Below are 20389 nucleotides of genomic sequence, written 5' to 3'. Positions count from 1 at the left end.
CGAAATACGGGACGACTCCTGGTATGCCCTGCAAAAGTCGTTCCATAACGCTTTGGAACAAACCCGGAGCAATGCTTACGCCAAATTGTAACCGGTTGCATTTAAAAGCACCCCTGTGCGTCAGTATAGTTTGGGCCTCCGCCGTGGCGCTTTCCACAGGCAGCTGCTGATACGCTTGTGCCATGTCTAATTTTGCGAAAAATTTTCCTGGCCCCAACGAGTGCAATAGGTGTTGGACTACGGGCACAGGATATGCGCTTTGTTGTAGTGCGACATTAATTGTGCATTTATAGTCTGCGCAGATGCAGACTGACCCGTCTGGCTTAACTGGGGTCACAATTGGGGTTTCCCAGCGCGCGTGATCCACCGGTTCCAGGATCCCTTGCTCTACTAGCTTATCGATTTCTTTGTCAATTTTAGGGCGGAGTGCAAAAGGCACTCTTCTAGGTTTGAGTCGGATTGGCACCACTTTGGATCCAAATTGAATGATATAGGCTTTCCCACATACTTATCAAGGCCGGGGCTGAACACATCCTTGAACTCCTTAAAAATTTCTTCAGCGCTGCTGTTCTCCACGGCGTTGATTCTGGTGAATTCTAGCCCCAGGGCTTCGAACCAATCCAGTCCCAGGAGGCTCTGTAATGGCGCGCTGGCGACGGTCACGGGCAGCTGGGCTATGATGTCTTTGAACTGGACCCGAAACGTGCCCTGACCCACGATGGGGACCCTGTTCCCCTGGTAGTCCCGCAGCAGGATGTCTGGTGTTCGCAGTTGGCACTTCTTAAGACTCAGAATTGCCTTTTTCATGGCTGACCATGAGATGGTCGTCAGGGACGATCCCGTGTCAACTTCAAGCTCGCAAGGGGAGTCCTCCAGGAGGACAGTGAGTTTCAGCTTTTTGGGCCGCTTTGTGCGGACCTGACCTATTGTAGTGAGATAGGTTCTCAATGGTTCTCTCTGGGTATACTCTCTCTCGGCTTCTTGGGAATACTCTCTCTCAGCTCTCTGCGAATACGCCCTTTCAGCTCTTTGGGGATATTCTCTCTCGGCTGACTCCCTTGGTTCTCTCTCTGGGCGCCCTTTGTTTTTTCGCCAAGCCCCTGGGTTGGGCTTCTGTCGGCGATACATTTGAGGCTGCCATTGTGTGGCAGGGACTTCGCTCCGGCACACTCTTGCGATGTGCCCCAGTTTGTCGCAATGCGAGCAAACAACGTTCCTGAAACGGCAGGTAGACCGGGGGTGGTTTCCTCCGCAACTTGCGCAGGGTGGCAAACGGAATTCGGGTTTCCCCACCGGTCTCACGTGACTGCTCCGCATGCGATGACTGTCTTCGTATTCGTTGTCCTCGGTGTCTTGATCGGCGGCCTCATAATGCACTCTGGCTTGTCTGGCTCCCGCTTGGATCACGCTGTAACTGCGTTGTATTGTTTCGGAAGATCTGTCCGCTGATTCAGAAGCTCTCGCCTCGTCTAGCGCAATTTGCAGGCTTAGTTTGTTGGCCAACAAACGTTTTTGTAACAAAATGTCTTTTAACCCGCATATGAGGCGTGCCAGGATTTGCTCGTCCAGGTCCCTGAACACGCAATGCGTTGCTGCTTTTCGAAGCGCTGCAACGTACTGGTTGATGGATTCTCCCGCCTTCTAGTTCGTCGTGTTGAATTCCTGGCGGCGAACGTGGCGGGAAGGTTTTGGCGCGTAATGTGTTTGCAGCGTCTGTTGTAGCGCCGTCCATGTTACTGCCTGGATGGGGGTTGGCTCAGAGAGATCCCTAGCCGTTTCAAAAACCTCTCGACCGCAGTAGCTCAGGAACATATTCTTTTTCCGGTACTCCGGTACTCCTGTGAGATCGTTTGCCTCAAGGAAGCATTCGAATCTCAGCATGTAGGATTCCCAATGCTCGGCGATTGGGTCGTATGGAGTTGGTGGAGCGTGCATCGACATCTTGTCTGCATTCGAATTTGCCGCGCTGAGATGGCTGCCGGGATTTCCTCCGAATCCCGGGGCTGGATTGGATCTGTAGATTCTGGAGGTGGCTTCTTCGTCCTATCTGTCTCTCTATCCCATCCTCGTCGCCAATGTTAGATTCGGGCAACGAGAGAACAGACTCCAGACGATAGTGACAACAACAGCTCTTTATTTAGTAGTAGTAGTGATCCCGCTTGCTATGGGGTCGAGTAGCTCCCCTTTTATAGGGATCTGGCAGACCACCCGACCAATCAGAACAACCCCTTGTTCCCGCCCTAGTGGCGGACCTGAGTGGAGACTTACAGCGGTTTATGCTAATATCTAACAGGGATACTTTCCTAAGAGCTCATAATTCGGGAATAATGGGGGGGGGGGAACCCTGCGCTTTCCATGCCCCATTTTGGCCCTGGAAAGCCTCCTGCACCAACCTGAAAGCAAAAAAACCTCCCCCAAACCCTGCAACTGTTTGAAGGCTGACGGAAGCCTCCAACTGAGCCAGGAAGCACTGGAGAGCCAGGCCATTCACACTCACTTCCAGCCCACCGGAGTTTCCTGCGCAATGTGAGCCCCCCCTGCATTCTCACGCGTCCCCCGCCCTGGCCCTCCACAAAGGCCCGAAAACCAACTGGCCGGCAGGAGGTGCGCCTGCATGTGGATGCTAGTGGAGCTGGGCTGGGGCGGCTGGCGTGCCGGGAGAGGACGCTCTGCATGCCACAGGTTCCCCATCATGGCTCTAATCCTTTCAATTCCTTTTTCAGATCAGTTTTGCAAGAGCTTCAGAGGCTCTGAGTGATAAAAGTCGATTCCCCTTTTTCCACCGGATGAATCCCAAAGAAGGATTCCATTACCCAGCAATTGTCCAGCTGCTCCTCCACGTCAGATGGACCCTGATTGGCCTCTTTGCTTCAGACACAGAAAAGGGAGAGAATTTCATGAGGACTTTTACTCCTGTGCTTGTCAGGAATGGAATTTGTGTGGTTATATCACAACTGTTCTCAACAACTGGATATACTGCATACCTCAGGGATTCCCTCTCTAAGTGGAGACAAGTCAACGTCTTTGTTCACTTCATGGAATATGATTCCATTTGGGACAGAATTCTTCCTTTCCATTTAACACTTATGCGTCTCCCAGGACCCATTGAAGGGAAAGTCTGGATCCTCACAAATTTTGCAGCATATCCAATAAACAAGCGCAGACTTCTCAAATACATCCATAGTATTTGGCTCTTTGGTTATCTGCCAAAAGAAAGGCCAAAAGATTCTGCCTTTAAACCCTATTACTTTGTGGAAGTAAAGATTAAAGATCATTATTTTCATTGTTCTCTTTCAAAGAATGTCTTTTCTGTCAAAGGCCGCAGAAGATGCAACCAGAAAGCCCCACTGGAGACCCAGGGGAAAAGGGACAGAAAAGGGTTCCAAAATGACTACAATCGTTACAGTCTCATGAAGACTCTGGTCCAGGCCATGAATGCTGCATATTCCTCCAGATCGAGGAGGGGAAGGAAGGAGGATGAAAAGATCTTGGGGTCTCCAAGGCTGCAGCCATGGCAGGTATGGGGGTCCCGATATGGATCCATTAATCTTAGATCCTTTGGAGGAGGAATCCAGAGGAGAAGGAGGGGAACCATCTCAACAGATCTGGCCAATTTAATTATTCAGGGAATTAATGGTTCCAAAGAGTAGATACCATGGCATTTTTTATATTTAGCACTGCTAATTGGAAAATGCTGAATTCTTTTTAAAATAAATTCCCGTATTTGTGGGTTTGTGATTAGCCTGGTGGAATCCCACCTTTCTTCCGTCCCCATTGCAGGTGGGTCTGTGTGCAGCTGGACAGGTAGCTAAGCCCCCCTATTCTCCTCCAATGAAAGGGAGCCTGGCGTGGATCTGGATGCTTTATTGGGAGAAGAGGGCAGGTGAAACTGAGGAGATGCAGAAAGTGGAAATCAAATATAAATAGGAGATAGGCAGCATTAACTAACAGCCAGCAAAGAAGCAGCTGGAACCTCTCAAGTGATGCTCCGTGTGAGGGACGGAGGCCGTCTCCGGAAGACCAGGGATCTCGGTCACAACGGCTGCTTCCGTCTTCTCCAAAGGCTGACAGAAAATGGAGTCTGGCTTCAGACCTTATAGTTAGGCTTATCTGCCCCTGGCCACTAGGTGGGGCTAGAGCAACAACAGCACAACAGTTATCGTATTTTTTAGAATATAAGACCCATCTTTTTCCCTCAAAAAAGAGGCTGAAAATCTGGGTGCGTCTTATACATCAAATACAGCAATTTTTTTACCTCCTGAAGCCCCACCCCCTTCACCAAAATGCCGTGCATAGCCTTATGGAGGCTTTCAGAGAGCTCCTGGAGGCTGGGGAGGGCAGTAATCAGCAAAAAATGGACCGTTTTGTGTCCCCCCCCAACCCCCAGCAGCACTCTGTAAGCCAACATAAGGCTATGCATGCAATTCTTTTGACAAAACAACGGACGTGTTTTTGTGAAAAACAGGTCATTTTTTGCTCATTTTTGCCCCCCCCCCATCAGGATCACTCTGCAAGCCCCCCCCCCCCAAGGCTATTCATGACTTTTTTTAAAGGGGGGGGCGTTTTCACAAAAACGGGCTGTTTTGGGGAGGTTTGCAGAGTGTAAAAACTTTTCCCCCCCTCTTGGAAAGCTCTTTAACTGGTTGATGAGAATTGCATTGATCAAGTGCTTTGCCAGCAGAAACAAAGTCTTAGGTGCTGCAGATTGTCAGCGATTTCCTTCTCCAGCACATGGATAAATACACCTGGAAACATCTACCTACCTACCTACTCTCTCTCTCTACCTACCTACCTACTGTATTTCTCTCTCTATCTCTTTTTTTTCCTCTCTCTCTATCCCTCTACCTACCTACCCCCCTCTATCCCTACCGACCTACTGTATTTCTCTATCTCTATATTTCTCTGTATTTCTCTCTCTATCCCTTTATCTAACTCCCTACCTCCCCACCTAACTACTCTCTCTCTCTCCCTACCTACTTACTGTTTTTCTCTCTCTTTCTCTCCCTCTTCCTACCTACCTACTTTTTTTAAAAAAAAAGCCTCTTCAAAACCTTGGTGCGTCTTATACTCTGGTGCATCTTATACTCCGAAAAATATGGTACATGTTGTGGCATGACAACCTTTATAAATTAGGAGGAAACCCTGAGGTCATCTAGCCCAATCCCTCCTCTCTGCAGGAATTCCAGTTCAAGCTTCTCTGACTGATGGCTGCTCAGTCTTTGCTCTCAGACGATCCATCAAGAGGAGACTGAACTTCTCTGCTTTATTAGCTCAGCTCTAAAACATCTCATCCTTTTATCATATTTTCTCTCTCATTCAGCTAAAATCTCCTCTCTTGTAATTAAATTCACTTTTTCCATGTCTGACACTCTGGAATAAGAGTGAGCGGATCTTACACTCGTGTGTAACAGGAGTCAGTTATTGGAAGAGGGTTGCATCCAGTGGTGGGATTCAAATCTTTTTACTACTGGTTCTGTGGGCATGGCTTGGTGGTCTTGTGACTGGGTGGGTGTGGCTTGGTTGTATGACTTGCTGGTCATGTGATTGGGTGGGCATGGCTTGGTGGTCATGTGATTGGGTGGGTGTGGCTTAGTGGTCATGTGATTGGGTGGGCATGGTTAACTTGACATCACTCATGACAAGGTAGATACCTCTCCTTGCGTCAACTACATATAATTTCCCTGTCTATTTATTTACAACTACTGAACATCTAAAATACACAATTGAATCCTATGTATAAATGCCATATGTGTACATACATATTACATAGTTTAGTGTGTAAAGTATATATTGTATACTGTATGTACACACACACACACACACACACACACACACACACAAAGCTCTTCTAAAACTATACACATTCAACCTCACTTATTGCGTTTGGAAAAACACACCCAGAGTCCACTTTCTGCCACACATTTAACTATAACTTCTGCACGTTAGAACATTACACAGGCCTTCAGATGTTCTTCCCTAGCCTGCACATGACTGTTAGAGCCAGGAGATGTCATGGATTGAGTAAAATGTGGCAAAGCTCACTTAACAACACTCTGGCTTAGCAACCAAATTGTTGGGCTCAATTGTCATAAGTCAAGAACTGTCTCTGCCTTCCTCTGCATGGCAGCCTTGTCCTAGTAAACTCCTTCTCCTTTTCTGGCAATTTTCCTCTCTGTTAAAGGCACCAAAATAATCCAGAGGATATCAGGTCTCCTGCTGGAGCAGGGGGTTGGACTAGATGACCTCCGAGATCCCTTCCAATCCTAGATTGCTGTGCTGTTTCAAAGAGTCTTCTGGAGCCTTCCTTCCTCTCTTCTTTTTTCTCTCCCTCCCCCCTCCCTCCATATATGTATATATACATCCATCCACCCATCTATATCTTATTCACTTTCTTTTCCCTCCCTCCCTCCCTCCCTCCCTCTCTTTCTTTCTTTACCTTTTATTTCTTTTTTCTTTTCTTTCTTGTTTCTCCCTTCTTTTTCTTTCTCTCCCTTTCACCCTTTCTTTCTTTCTCTTTTATCCCTTCCTTTCCTCCTTTCAAAGCTAGGAGATCCACCTGAAACAAAAACTCATTTGGATGAAACCAGCCATTACATATACACACTCTTTCTCCCTTCCTCCCTCCCTCCCTCCCTCTAACAACCATCTCTGTGCCTCGCCTCATTGTTTGCTTTTAGCGGCAGGCCGATCACCAAAGTCCTTTCCAAGGGTGCTCTGGGGATCCCCCCCCCAAAAAAACCCAGGTTGCTTCTGGAGGGAGCAGGCAGATGGGTAGCATTCCCCTCTCCCTGGGTGCCTGCAGCCTCGGAGCCTGCAGCAACTCCCGGCCCTTGCACAGCAAAGGCAATGAACAACTTCTCACTCGCCAGAAGATTTTCTTTCCTGTGGAAGGGCCCAGAGTTGCTCCAAGGCTGCAGGCACCCAGGGAGGGGGGTGGGGAATGCTGTCCATCTTCCCTCTCCCAAAGCAACCTCGGAGGTTTTCAGCTCCTCTGCAGAGGCATTTTTTAAAAGAAAACCCCCCAAAAGCCACAAGATCCGGAGCTGCCAGTCTCCAGTAAGATGTGCATCTCGTGGCCTGGCCCAGCCCATCCCCTGCCCCACCCACCACCCCCAAATTGCACCTCATTGTGAGCGTCTCTCAGCCGTTGTGTGCAGGGAAAAACCTTGCACAGTAAAGAAAAACTTCCCAAAAGTTCAAGAAATTGTTAATTACCTCACACTCACGAGAAGGTTTTCTTTACTGTGCAAGGCTTTTCCCTGCACACAACGGCTGAGAGACGCCTGCAGTGGGGTGCAATTTGGGCCCACCCCTCACCCCAAGGCAGGGCCAATCAACCCAATAAGACTCAATAAGCCAAGGGTTGCTCCCTCGACCGGCTCCACCAAAGATCCCCTTCATCCTTTTTGAGTCGGTCTGCTTTGCCGCCCGGTGAACAACTGAGCCAAACCGCTCCTGCCAAGCAGCGTCCCCCACCTCCCCGTGTCCAACCGTTAAGCCAACCGATGGTTATGCAACCGGAGCCAACTGGGCGCAAAGTTGGGTTGACAATGAGCCTCCGAGGTCTCCCTCCTGCCTGCTTGCCCAGCACTTGCTCAGAGACCTCCTACCCTCCGGCTCCCCCCCCCCAGCCTCCCCCCAACATCCCCCATGCCTGGGCACAGACACTCACCGGTTCTTTCTTCTTCTGTTTCCAAACTAAGCCCCGGTTGGTTGGTTGGTTGGTTGGTTGGTTGGTTGGTTGGTTGGTTGGTTGGTTGGTTGGTTAAAGTGTGCTTGGATCCGAAAGCTCCATCACTGGAGGCTTTGAAAAGGGAGAACTTTTCAGCTGCCAGCTGGCAAACAAAGCTCTCAGCCATGACCGGCGCTGCTGTGGCTCCCGCCGGCTGGGTGGACAAAGGAGCAGGTGGCGGCTGCGGCCTCAATCTGACACGAGCTGAGGGCCTGATCTGGGGAGGTGGGGAGAGGCTTGCCCAGGCAGCTACTGCAACAGCAGGGCTGGCCAGGTCCCACCCCGTGTGTTGCACCCCCCTCCCAGCTTTCGGCCATGCCTCCATGTCGTTTTTGGGCGTGCAACACGCGGGAGATCCTAGCTGCAGTTAAGCCGTGAGCAACATTGGCCGGGAGAGGCAGGGAGAAGGGCCAATGGGGCTCACTTGTAAACTGAGGTTTCTAAGTGGGATCGAGCCAGGGGTGGGTTCTGGCTACCGCCAGTGCCGGTTGCTCTGCGCATGCACAGAAGCCAAAAACAATATGGCCGAGAGAACCGGTTCAGGGGCGTGGCCACCCTGGGTCGCTGCCGGTTCCAGCGACCCAGGCCACCAGGTTACTACCGTTTCAGCCAAACTGGTCAAAACAGGTAGGAACCCACCTCTGATCTGGAGGTGTTTTCCATCAGGATTACAAGGGAGAAGATTAGCCTGACAGATTTCTTCTTGATCCACCCATGATTTCTGGGAATCAATCTGTTGTTTTCAAAGAGTTTATGAATAATCTCTTTTTTCTCTGTTCATTTTATTCATTCACTTATGAAGATAATGGCAGTACTTGTATCCTATTTAACCATATTTGGAGATGAGACAATTGTAGAAGAAAGATTCAATGTGGGATAAGAAACAAAGTTTTCTGTTTTTCATATTCCTGGATGTTCCCATTTTAGTTTCATCCCTTTCTGGAGAAGAATGAATTTTGGAATATTTCTCACTATAAACTGTACTTGGACCAAAATGGAGAGATAGCAGCAGATCTGGCCATTTGGGGCTTCTTGGTTCTCCCCAAGAAGGATCCCAGAAAAGAGGCTCTGGCACTTTTTCAAGAACAGAGACTTTCTATCAGACAAGATGCTCTTTCACGGCTAAAGTTGCTCAATAAGGTGGGATAAATTTTGGTGTCTTTTCTCTGTTTTCCAAAGCCTGAGGTCCCATTTCAAGTCGGCAAAGCTTATAGTCTCCAGGGTGGTTGGCCTCCCATGCCAGTTGGTGTCATCTAATGGAAGTTCTTTAACAGATGGGACCTAAGTGGAGGGGCTTTGCCATGTTTTATGGAAACCTTTCAAGATCTTACTGGTCAGAGTTTTCTTTCTTCATCACAGTTTTATTCTATCTTTAAAAAATCTAATGGAATAAAAATTTCCTAAAAATTTTATAGTAAACTTTATTCTCAGTTTAATATGAATATATCATCATACTTAAATCTTTTTTTCAATTCCATCCCTCTAGACTATTAAGTAGAAAAGTACCTTATTGCAATGTTAAATTCCAAAAGGAAAAGGAAGGAACTAAATAAAGAATCTGCCAGTTGTTCTACCTCCTGCATCTGTTTAGAAGTAGTCAGAGATTTCATATTTACCTCAGTGAAGACCAGAGGCTACTTGTCTCCATCCATTTCTACCTCCATTTTCCATGGACGGAGAGTCCTAACATCTTTTCTTTGCCATTCCTTGTTCTTCGGCTCAGTCCCTGCCTGAGTCCAGATGTGTGGAAAGCTGTCGTCCTGGATTTGTCAAGAGGGCTCGAGAAGGAGAGCCAGTTTGCTGCTACAACTGCATTCCTTGTCCGGAGGGGACCTTCTCCACTCAGGAAGGTGGGTCACATTGGAGGAAAGGAAGTGGAACTGATTCATTACATACATCAAATAATAAAGTTTGGTTCTGAACATCACACAGGAAATTATTTGGGTCCCAATTCTTCTCTCACTTTCATAGACGATTAAACAAAAAATTATTTTTTAAAAAAGTCTTATACTTCTTACCATCTCTCACTAGTGGTACTAATAAATGTGTCCTAGACAATATCTCCTGGTATCATTGTTGTCCAAATAAGGTATTTCCTGAAAGGTAAAAGAAGAGAATAGTAAGGGAATATGGTTTTTTTTCTCAGATGCAGGAAAATGCACCAAGTGTCCGGATGACAAATATCCAAATGAGGACAGAATCCAATGTATCCCCAAAGTTATAACCTTCCTGTCTCATGAAGAACATCTGGGCATCATCCTGGTCTCTTTTGCCCTGCTCTTGTTCCTAACTACAGGCCTTGTTTTAATTGTCTTCATTAAATACCGAGAAACTCCCATTGTCAAAGCCAACAACCGGGATCTCTCCTACATCCTCCTGGTCTCCCTCCTGCTTTGCTTCTTGTCTTCTACTCTCTTCATTGGTCAACCAAGGAAAGCCACCTGCCTTCTCCGACAAACGGTCTTCAGCATCATCTTCTCAGTTGCCATTTCTTCTCTCTTGGCCAAAACCATCACGGTGGTGCTGGCTTTCTTGGCCACAAAACCAGGAAACCGAGTGAAGAGATGGTTGGGGAAGAGCTTGGCCAACTCCATCATCCTCTCTTCTTCTGCTCTCCAAATTATCATCTGCTCCATTTGGCTGGGAGTTTCTCCCCCCTTCCCTGACTCTGACCTCCACTCCCAGCCTGGAGAGATCATCCTGCAATGCAACGAAGGGGCTGTTGTCATGTTCTACGTCACCCTCAGCTACATGGGCTTCCTGGCTGCCATCTGCTTCACGGTGGCTTTCCTGGCCAGGAATCTGCCTGGGGCCTTCAACGAAGCCAAGCTGATCACCTTCAGCATGCTGGTCTTCTGCAGCGTCTGGGTGACTTTTGTGCCCACCTACCTGAGCACCAAAGGGAAATACATGGTGGCTGTTCAGGTCTTCTCCATCCTGGCCTCCAGTGCTGGTCTGCTGGGCTGCATCTTCATCCCCAAGTGCTACATTATCCTTCTGAGGCCAGACCTGAACACAAAGGAGCATCTCACAGCCAGAACAAATGTAAAAACATGAGAAAAAACACCATGATATTTAAGAATTGTATAATGTCCATTTATTTGAACGAATACCTGAATTATTTCCACTTAGATAGTATGCAGGAATCAAAGGACGTATCTAAATGTTTCCAAATGGGAAATTGTTGAAGGATTTTAATTCTTATAACTGCCTTCCTTTTCACCTCAATAAATCTTGCTAAAGAGAACTCTGCTAAAGTCATTCAGAGGAATTTGTTGTTCACCAACAGCCAATGAATTTGACACCTTTTAAAAATCGTTTTTTAAAAAAAGATTCCTATGGACAGCACTAAAAGTGTATGTGTGAGAGAATGAATAGGAAAAGTGGTAAGATGGATTCTATGGGAGCCAAGCTCCAACTACCATGTTATTTGATAATCTCCATGAGAACCATTGGCCATCCCACCAAGCCAGAGAATGTGGGGGCCTCCAGGTCCTCTTGCTTAGATGTTCTCACCCAAGGAGACCTGCTTAGTTCACCTTTCCCATAGTTGCTCCTGCCCTGTTAAAGAAGCTTTTCTATGAGATCCACCATCCTGTCTCCATCCTGTTTTTTGGGTGATAAGGACAGTAGAAACATCCGGTTCTTTTCCCCATGGTCCAGGTTGAGACTGGAGTCCAGAAGATGTGGGTGGAGAAACCCCACAGGAGAGTCAGACTGCATCTTGAGGAGATTGGGCTCCTTGTGGCTGTACCAGGTGAATAGTTGCAAGCAGGAGATCGGGTGTGTCTCAAACTCCATCAGAGGAAAGAAAGAGGATCTCCCTCTCTTCAGGTTAAAAGCCCAGCAGTGCAACTCTTGAAGGTCTGACCTGCTGGGTTGCCCTCAGTCATCTCAGGCTGCTTCCAGCCCCAGAAATAAGCCCTACCAAGAACTCAGCTCCAGGCTCCTCAGAAGCTAGCAGAAGGGGAAATTCTTATTACAAGATCCTGAACATCTCTGGAGATAAATTCCAATGGACTATCAGCCAATCAAGGTAGTCCTCCATGTATGACCACAATTTCTGTTGCTAAGCAAGTCAGTTCTTAAGTAAGTTCTGCCTCATTTTACAACCTGCTTGCCACAGTTGTTAAGCAAATGAGCGTGGTCATTAAGCAAATCTTAGATTGCTCCCATCTTCCTTGTTGGCCTTTTGTGGAGGGTTGGAGGTTTCTTCTGAGTGGCTTCTCCAGAGCAGCAAAGGCAGGAGAAGACCCACAAGTGGGAGGTCGCCAATCAGGATGACTCATTGCAGGGGATTCTTCCTCTTTCCTGGAACTGATGAAGGAGACCTGAAGTGGGAGAGGGGAAAGAACTCCTGGGTGCAAACATAGAGTAGATATCCAGGACGGAATCCAGGATGTCTCTTAATCTGTCCCTGGGGTGGCTTTCCCCAGCTTGGCCATTTCAGATAGGTTCAACTACAACTCCCAGAATTCCCAGCAGAGCGTTGATTGCATCATCATGGATACTTCTGACCTATGGGCCACCCAGCCCTGGGCCTTCTTGGAATTGTAGTTGATGCACCTGCTGGATGATGGAACGGAGAAGGAGGCTCCTAGAGGCCAGCCACTCGTGTGCGATTTGCAGACTGGATTTGGATGAAACATGAGGACGTAAACCATGAGGACATAAAGCCAAAGGATCCTAAATGTTGGAATTCCTATACTGTTTAATTCAGTGTTTGTCATCTCTGGCAACTGAAATATATTAATTATTAGTTTTAAATTTATTGAATTTAGCTGGAGTAGAAAGAAGAAGAAAAAGATAAGAATAGAAAAAAGACCATTGTGCCACAAGACACAAATACACACACAAACACAGAGTTCAGAAATTCTTCATATATGCAAGATATAAAGTTTTATGCAGCAGTTTCCGTAAAGGACACCCATAGTTATAACAGCCAAAGCCCAGTTGACACCTTTAAGTAACTGTTCAGAAACAACAGGATTTCCTTGAGGAATCAGGCCCACAAATTTCCCCTTCGAAGGTTGGAGATCAAAAGGCAGAGAGGCCATTTCTGTGCTCTCTCCATCAGCATCCAGATAACTGAGGTGCTGTCAGCCTCTGCATCGTTATTCGCTTTCGGCTGCCATTGAAAAAGGGAGGGGGGGCATGGTATTTGGGAGGGGATTAATTGTTACACGAGAGAAAGTGGAAAAGGGAGTTTTGTTCTCACCATCTACTGCGCATGCTGATGCCTGGGTTTTAGAGTTGGTCAAGGCCAACAGTCCTGCATACCAACCTGATGATGTTTCTTGGAGATGCAACCCACATGACTCCTGAGGGATTTATGGATTGGACAATGGGATGGGGGTTGTTGGGTGGGAGGGGGTTGGACATATATTTATATGTATGATTTCGTGCGCTTCTGCTTCAGACCTTGCTTTACTTTGCTGCTATCTTTTCATAACCAGTAAAAATACTCTTAATTCTACAAAATGGAGTTAAGTGGTTTTTTCCTTGGTTGCTGAAGGAGGTTGGCCTGACAGGTGCCCTTAAAGTGGAGAGGGGCCTGGGCAATGAATGGGAGCTACCGGTCCAAGTGAAAGTCCAAGGATCTTGTCACAATGTTGAGGTCCCTTTTTATTCTAGATCTCCCAGGGCTGCAGCACCAACAGACACAACATCAAAGGTTTGGTCTCTGGTCTACAAATGGAGCCACACCAGTGTTGGCAAACACACCTGGGTCCCCCTTCTTGGAGGAAGGTGGCCTTATTTGTTGCCAAGCATGAACCACAAGGATGCATGAATTAACATCTGGAGGCCACCAGATTGGGGCAGGCTGTTCTCATTCATTATCCACAACTGATGGAGTCTTAACAGCCATGAATCAACAGGTGGAAGGCTCCTGTCCAGTAATTAATGGTTGGTTCTCTCCTATTTTTTAAAATGTGATAATTGTAACTTCAGTGTGATGGTGAATTCCTTGAAGACACATGAATTGTTCCTTTATCTGACGAAAGTATTCACTACATGGGGAACAGTCAAGTCTATCCTATGTCTTTTTAGGTCCCCTTCTTCTTGGTAAATGGAATTGCATCAAATCAAATCAAATCAAGTTTATTACATCAAAGACCAGGACAAAAAAAAACACTCAAGTTATCTCCAGTTAAAAATTCTAGAATGAAATAATAAACAGATAAAATCTATATTAAAATCACAATTGGGCATCCAATCTGTCAGTTACACATGGCCTAACAATACTATCACTCCTTAACCTGTGAGGCCCAAAGTCATTAAATACTAAAAGATGAAGTAGTAATGCAAAAGGGTTTCCTACATCAGTTGTGTAAAATAGCTATGGTGGCTTAATCTCGTCTTTCCCATGGATCCCCAGTGCTGCTGTGGAGAATCGAGCCACCTTTGCTGTAACCAGAGTCTGTTCGGTCTTAAGCAGCCACTGGAGCTAAGCAATGTCTGAATGGCCAGGATGCCTATCGGTTATTTGGAGGACATGTTTCTTTCTAATATCTCCATAGAAAGAGCATCAAGGGAGTCTGTGTCCAACTGTCTATCCAGGAGAGGATGGACGATTGGAGGAGGGAGGGAGGGAGGGAGGGAGGTGGGGGACTGACTTGCTACCTCGTGTGCCAGATGAGTCTGACCAGAGCGAGATCTGGGAGCTGGAACCGAGCAGCCAAATGGGCTGAGCAGTTGGAGGGGGGGCAACAGCCCGCAGGAGAGGAGGGGAGGGGAGAGCAGCCAGAAGCTGAAGGGGAGCCCAGGGGTCCCCAGGAGAGGTCTCGGGGGAGCAGAGAGCCCCAAGGCAGCAAGGCTGAGGGAGCAGGGGGGCAGAATGGGAGGACAGGGCTGGGTGGAGGGTCTCGGGGGCAGGCAGAAGCTCCTGCTGCTCCAGAGCCTCTCAGGGGGAAGCAAGAGAAGGAGGAGGCCATGCCTAACATCTACCTGTACTTTCGCTCCCTCCCCCCTGCCCTCATGCATACACCCCATACCACCCCATAGATGGCCTCTCTCACCGGTCAGACAAGCACATCCAAACCACTCTAGACCCGACTCTCAGCCCATAAAAAAACTGGCAAACATCCCATTGAACCCCTCTGGCTCTAAGCCTATGGGGAGCCCCCCAAACATTCTTCATCAAGCACAGGGAATTTAACCAACCGTAACAGTCTAAGAGAGTTGGAAGGGACCTTGGAGGTCTTCTAGTCCAAGCTCTGCTCAAGCAGGCTAACAGTGGAGTCTTTAAGAGAGTTCTACCTTCAGCAAGCTAAGAGAGATCTAACAGAATGAAATTCAAAGTAGAGAAAAGTAAAGTCTTACAGTTGGGTAAGAAAAGCCAAAGGTACACATATAGACTGGGTGAAATCAGGCTTAATAGCAGTAACCGTGAGAGGGATCCTGGAGTCTTAGTGGAGAACCAATTAAATATGAGCTAGCAGTGTGCAGCGGTAGCAATAAAAGCAAGTGCAATCCTAAATTGCATTAACAGATGGATACTATCAAGATCAAGAGAGGTACTAATACCACTCTATAAAGCCATAGTAAGACCACACCTAGAGTACTGCATCCAATTTTGGTCACCACGCTATTAAAAAAAGATGTTGAGACTCTAGACAGAGTGCAAAGAAGAACAACCAAAATGATTATGAGCAGAGGTGGCACAGGGGTTAGAGTGCAGAACTGTAGGCTACTTCAGCTGACTGCTAGCTGCAGTTTGGCCGTTCAAATCCCACCAGGCTCAAGGTTGACTCAGCCTTCCATCCTTCTGAGGTGGGTAAAATGAGAACCCAGACTGTTGGGGTCAATATGCTGACTCTGTAAACCACTTAGAGAGGGCTGTAAAAGCACTATGAAGCTATATATAAGTTTAAGTGCTATTGCTATTAGGGAACTGGAGGCTAAAACATATGATGAACGGTTGCAGGAACTGGGCATGGCTGGTGTAGTGAAGAGAAGGACTAGGGGAGACATGATAGCAGTCTTCCAATATTTGAGGTGCTGTCACAGAAAGGGAGAGGACAAGCTATTTCTCCAAGGCACCTGAAGGCCGGACAAGGAATAATGGAGGGAAACAGAAAAAGGAGAGATTCAACCTAGAACTAAGGAGAAATTTCCTGCCAGGGAGACCAATCAACCAATGGAACAGAAGTTGCCTTCAGAAGGTGTGGGAGCTTCATCCCTGGAAGCTTTCAAGAAGAGACTGGACAGCCATTTGTCAGAAATGGTGAAGGGTCTCCTGCTGGGGGGGAGGGGTGATGTACCAGATGACCTACAAGCTCCCTTCCAACTCTATTTATCTTTTCTAGTTTCTAGAGAGACTGAGAAAGATTCCACATGTGAATGTCAGAACCTGTGAATGCAGAAATGCTTAATTCCTTCTTTGAATCTCTTTTTAGGCACAAAGAAAAAAAACATGGAAAGAACGACGAGAGAGATAGAATCGGTATTCAATTCCAAATAGGCACAAAATTCCTAAAGTGGCTGACCAATTGCACCCAGTGAGTAGTCCTTCATGGAGCTACATCTACATGGGGTGAAATATTCAGAGGGGGACCTCAAGTTTCTGCCTTGAGCCCCGGACTCTTCCATATCTTCCCAAATGATCTATATGAGGGGACAGAAAGGGAACTCATCAGGGTTGCAGATGGCACTAAGCTTGTGGGAATTATGAGAATATTAGCTCAATATCCAGAAGACACAAACATTGAACACTATCTAACAAGATGCAGTTCACTGGTGAGAAAAGACCCCAATGCCTAGGAACAGAACAGGGGGTACCTGGCTCAGCAGTGGTACCTTTGGAAGGATCTCCTGGCAAAGCACTTAAAGGTCAGCCAGAACTCTGCTGCAGATGACAAAATAGGCCTAGGCAGTCTTAGGCAGCAATACAAGAGGGGCAGATTCAAGAGGGAGAGAAGTGCTGATACCGCTTTCTGTCTCTCTGGTCAGACCATCCTTGGAATACTTTGTCCAGTTCTGGTCACCCCGGAAAAAGAAAATTTGAGGAGATTCTGGACAGTGTGAAGAGAAGAGGAACAAAGATGATTTAAGGTCTAGAGGCCAAATCGTATGATAAACAGTTGAGGGAGTTCGCTATGTCCAGCCGAGACAAGATGGGAAGGATTGGGCAGCCATGATAGAATCTTCTGGCACTTTCAGGGGCTCCCACAGGGAAGAGGGGGGTGACTTCGTCTCCAGAGCCCCAAAAGAAAGGAGAAGAAGAAATGGGTGGGAGTTTTTTAAAGAAAGACCCAATCTAGGAGAAGTTTTCAGACAGCAGGAACAATTAAGCCATGGAATAAGTTGCCTCCCAAAGTAGTGAGTGCTCCATCTCTGGAAGTTTTGAAAGTGGACAAGAGAACCAAATAACTGGGATGGTATAAAGTTCCTGCCTTGAGCAGAGGGTTGGACTAGAAGACCTCCAAAGTCCCTTCCACCCTATAAATCTACCTCCTGTGTTCTACCATCCCTAAGACTACTTCACCACCCACCACCCACCGGCCACTGACCAGCTCCAGTTGGCCTTGGTGGCCCCTGGCTTCCCCCTCCTGTTGCTTCTCTCTTGCAGCCTCTGGAGCAGCAGGAGTTTCTGGCTGCCCCCGAGACCCTCAACCCAGCCCTGTCCTCCACCTCGGCCACCAGCTCTGTCAGCCTTGCGGCCTCCGGGGGTCTCTGCTGCCTCGACGCGTCTCCTGCAGACCCCTCTGCTCCCAGTTCGGCTTCTAGCTGTTCTACTCTCTTCTCCTCTCCTGTGGACTGCCCAGATCTCAGCTGCTCGGCTCGTTTGGCTGCTCGGTTCTGGCTCCAAGATCTGGCTCTGGCCAGACTCTCTGCCCTCCCCACAGCACAGCCCTCACCCTCCTCACTGCTGCCCCTTAGCCTCAGATGGCACTCCGAGGCTTGGAGCTGAGCCTGGGGATCCACCTCTACCAACCTCACCTCACCACTGCCACGGCCATCACCTCCATCCTCCTTCTTGGCTGCGAAGCTTTCAGCTCAACTGACAGTCCTGCAGTGACTGGTAAGGTGGGGGTAAGGGAGGGGCTTAAGCTGGTAAGGGTGGGGCTCTCCTGACTCCCCTGGCACACTGGGTGGCAAGTCAAGGGAAGGGAGGGGAAGAATCTCTTTTCTCTTTCAAATGGGTAAAAGGCCACCATTCCTCCATTCCAGGTATGGGGAGAGAGAGTGTCAGCAAAGTTGTCCCATGTGCTGGTCACTCAGGAGTGCCAACATCATTTCTGAAGAAGGCCACTTGGCTGCTGACCTCCCTGTGGAGATCTTCCCTGTCTTTCTCCAAACACCTGTCCTGCAGCTCTAATTCTTGGATGGCCATTCTGACATGGGTCAGTCCTTCTCTGTTGTCCTCCAGAGTTTTCTGCAGGTCTTCCATTCTGTCCTGGTAAACACAGGTCTGCTGCTGCTGCAGATGTTTGAGGTGCTTCTTCTCATTTCCCCTCACATTCTGAAGAATGGAGACTTTCTGCTTCAATGGCTTTTCTCCACAAAGTGGAACTTTGATCCATCTCAGCCAGTTCATGCTGCAGACTCTAGAGGTGCTTCTTGAGTTCTTAAGAAGGTTCCAGAACTTTTTGAGGAGCTTCTCAGAAGTTCTAAGGCAGCCTTCTCAAGTTTGAGGAAAGCCACTTGGCTAGGAACCTCAGACATTTCCTTCCGGAGTTCTTCAGTGTGTTTCACCAAAGATTCTTTCTCTGGCTCCAACTGGTGGGTCATCGTGTTGGCAGGGTCCAAGCTTCCTTTGTTGTCCAGCAGAGTTTTCTGCAGGTCTTCTGTTGTGATCCGAAGTCGATTCACTGTCTGCTTGAGACAACTGTGCTGCTCTTTCATTCGTTGTTTGTCTTTCATGGATTCCTGGCTCTCAAAGTCAAGGGAATCTGGTTAATCTGGAGATCATGGAGGCCATCACTGCTCATTGAGAAAACAGCCCAAGGATATTCCCTAAAGGACCATTTCTTCCCTGCTGCTGACCTGTTTGGAAAATGGAGAGACACAATCACTTCTTCTCTCAGTTCAGGGAACATTTTGCTAACTGCCTAAAGTCCACAGATGCCTTCAGGTGGCCCAGCTTGAGAAACTCTGACTTAATCCATCACAACTGATCTCCCTTCAAACTATCCTGACACTGCTAGGGGGTTTCTCATGAGACGGAAAGGGGGGGACCATTCGGATTAGGAAAGAGCCCCCCCCCTCCAAGTACTTACCAGTCCCATCCAAGGCAGGAAATCCTGGTGGGTCCCTTTGAGCCAGTCCCCCTCTCTCAGCCACAGCCTAACCCACAAGCATGTTGTTGTGAAAATGATGGAGTCTTCCATATGTTCACTGCCTTGAGCTATTTGGAGAAATAATAAAGGTGGATAAATGAGTAATAAAAAATAAAAATATATGAATAAGTCAACCAGCAGGATGAGTCTGTTTAGGAAATAACTATATCTGGCCAATGGAATCCCTTTTTAATTTTAATTTCCCCAGGTCAGCTTCTATCTTTGGGGTCGCAATGCCTCTCCAAATGGGACATCCTAAAGCCAATTTTTGTCATAGATCACATGGGGGGGGGGGGGCGGCAGCAGCCGGCTTCTCCCAGCCCCTTTCCACAGACAGGAACCTTTGACAAGTTGGATGAGGAGTTTGGTGAAGGTATGGAGGCTGCAGACATTGCAGGTATCAGCATGTCTGTGGTGTTTGGTTGAAGCCCCCTTTTCTATTCTTGCCCACCCTGTAATTCTGCCTAAAAGGGAGGGGTCTCTCCCTCCTGAGGACCCCAGCCGAGGGCAACCCTGCGATGCCCCCAGTGCCATCCATCCAATCCAGCCACTTTCCAGGGATGTTGAGCAGAGCCTCCATTATGTGGTCCAGACTCCCCAAGGATGCTGGAGGTTGTCATGGCGAGCTCCAGCTAATGAGCTCAGGAGGAGCCTGATGTCACAAACCAAGGGTTTGAATGGCCTGGACCTGAGATTTGAAGAATAATCACCAACCGGCTGCCTTCCCCTGGGAGTGTGGCTTATTCCTTGATGAGCCAATCCTGAAGGGGCTTTAAGCCCCGAATTTGCCTCAGCCGGAGTGTCTCCCTCTGAAGGGCGAACCCTTGGTCACCTGGAGAGGTCGAGGAGCTCCAAATTACTGGCCCTTCCCTGGTGGTGGAGTCCAGATTGGGAATCTTGTCCCTTGGATCTGGAATCTGGTATTACAGATGCAGGGAATCCAGGTTTTTCTCTCCACGCCCAGATGAAGGGGAGCCGAGAGGGAAATATATGCATAAAAGATTAAATATTATTAATATTCAAAAGGCATTGAGAGAAGGTGCCTGAAGAAACAATGGATCCAATTTTGTACAGTCTTACCAAGTACCCTACAGGAAGTCCTCGATTTGTATCCATTCATTTAGTGACAGTGCCAAGTTCCACAGTCATTAAAAAAGTGATTTATGATGGGTCCTCACACTTATGACTATTGAGGCATCTCCATGGTCTCATAATAACAGTTTGGGTGCACAGCAATCAACATGGATTTACAAGTAAAATTAGGGGCGAAATGGCATTTGCTTAATGATTGCAAAATTCACTCAACAACCCCAGTGATTCACTCAACAACTGTAGCAATAAACATTGTAAAATTTAGCACAACTCACTTAATGAC

The 20389-nt window shown here is 47.7% G+C and overlaps 1 protein-coding gene across 1 annotated transcript; it reads left to right on the top strand.

Moving 5' to 3' along the window:
- Nucleotides 1–1320: 1320 nt before the first annotated feature.
- Nucleotides 1321–19440, top strand: LOC309392725 (vomeronasal type-2 receptor 26-like; the record flags this gene model as incomplete). Its single annotated transcript, XM_081954152.1, has 5 exons — nt 1321–1410; nt 9456–9582; nt 9879–10777; nt 17615–17756; nt 19352–19440. 5 exons carry the CDS (start codon nt 1321–1323, stop codon nt 19438–19440), a joined length of 1347 nt encoding a protein of 448 aa, XP_081810278.1.
- Nucleotides 19441–20389: the final 949 nt, after the last annotated feature.

This window comes from Natrix helvetica (assembly GCF_964273705.1).
Source record: "Natrix helvetica genome assembly, chromosome: 5".
Classification (NCBI taxonomy): Eukaryota; Metazoa; Chordata; class Lepidosauria; order Squamata; family Natricidae; genus Natrix; species Natrix helvetica.
Note: the sequence above shows the minus strand (reverse complement) of the source record. Positions and strands in the feature narration are given on the sequence as shown.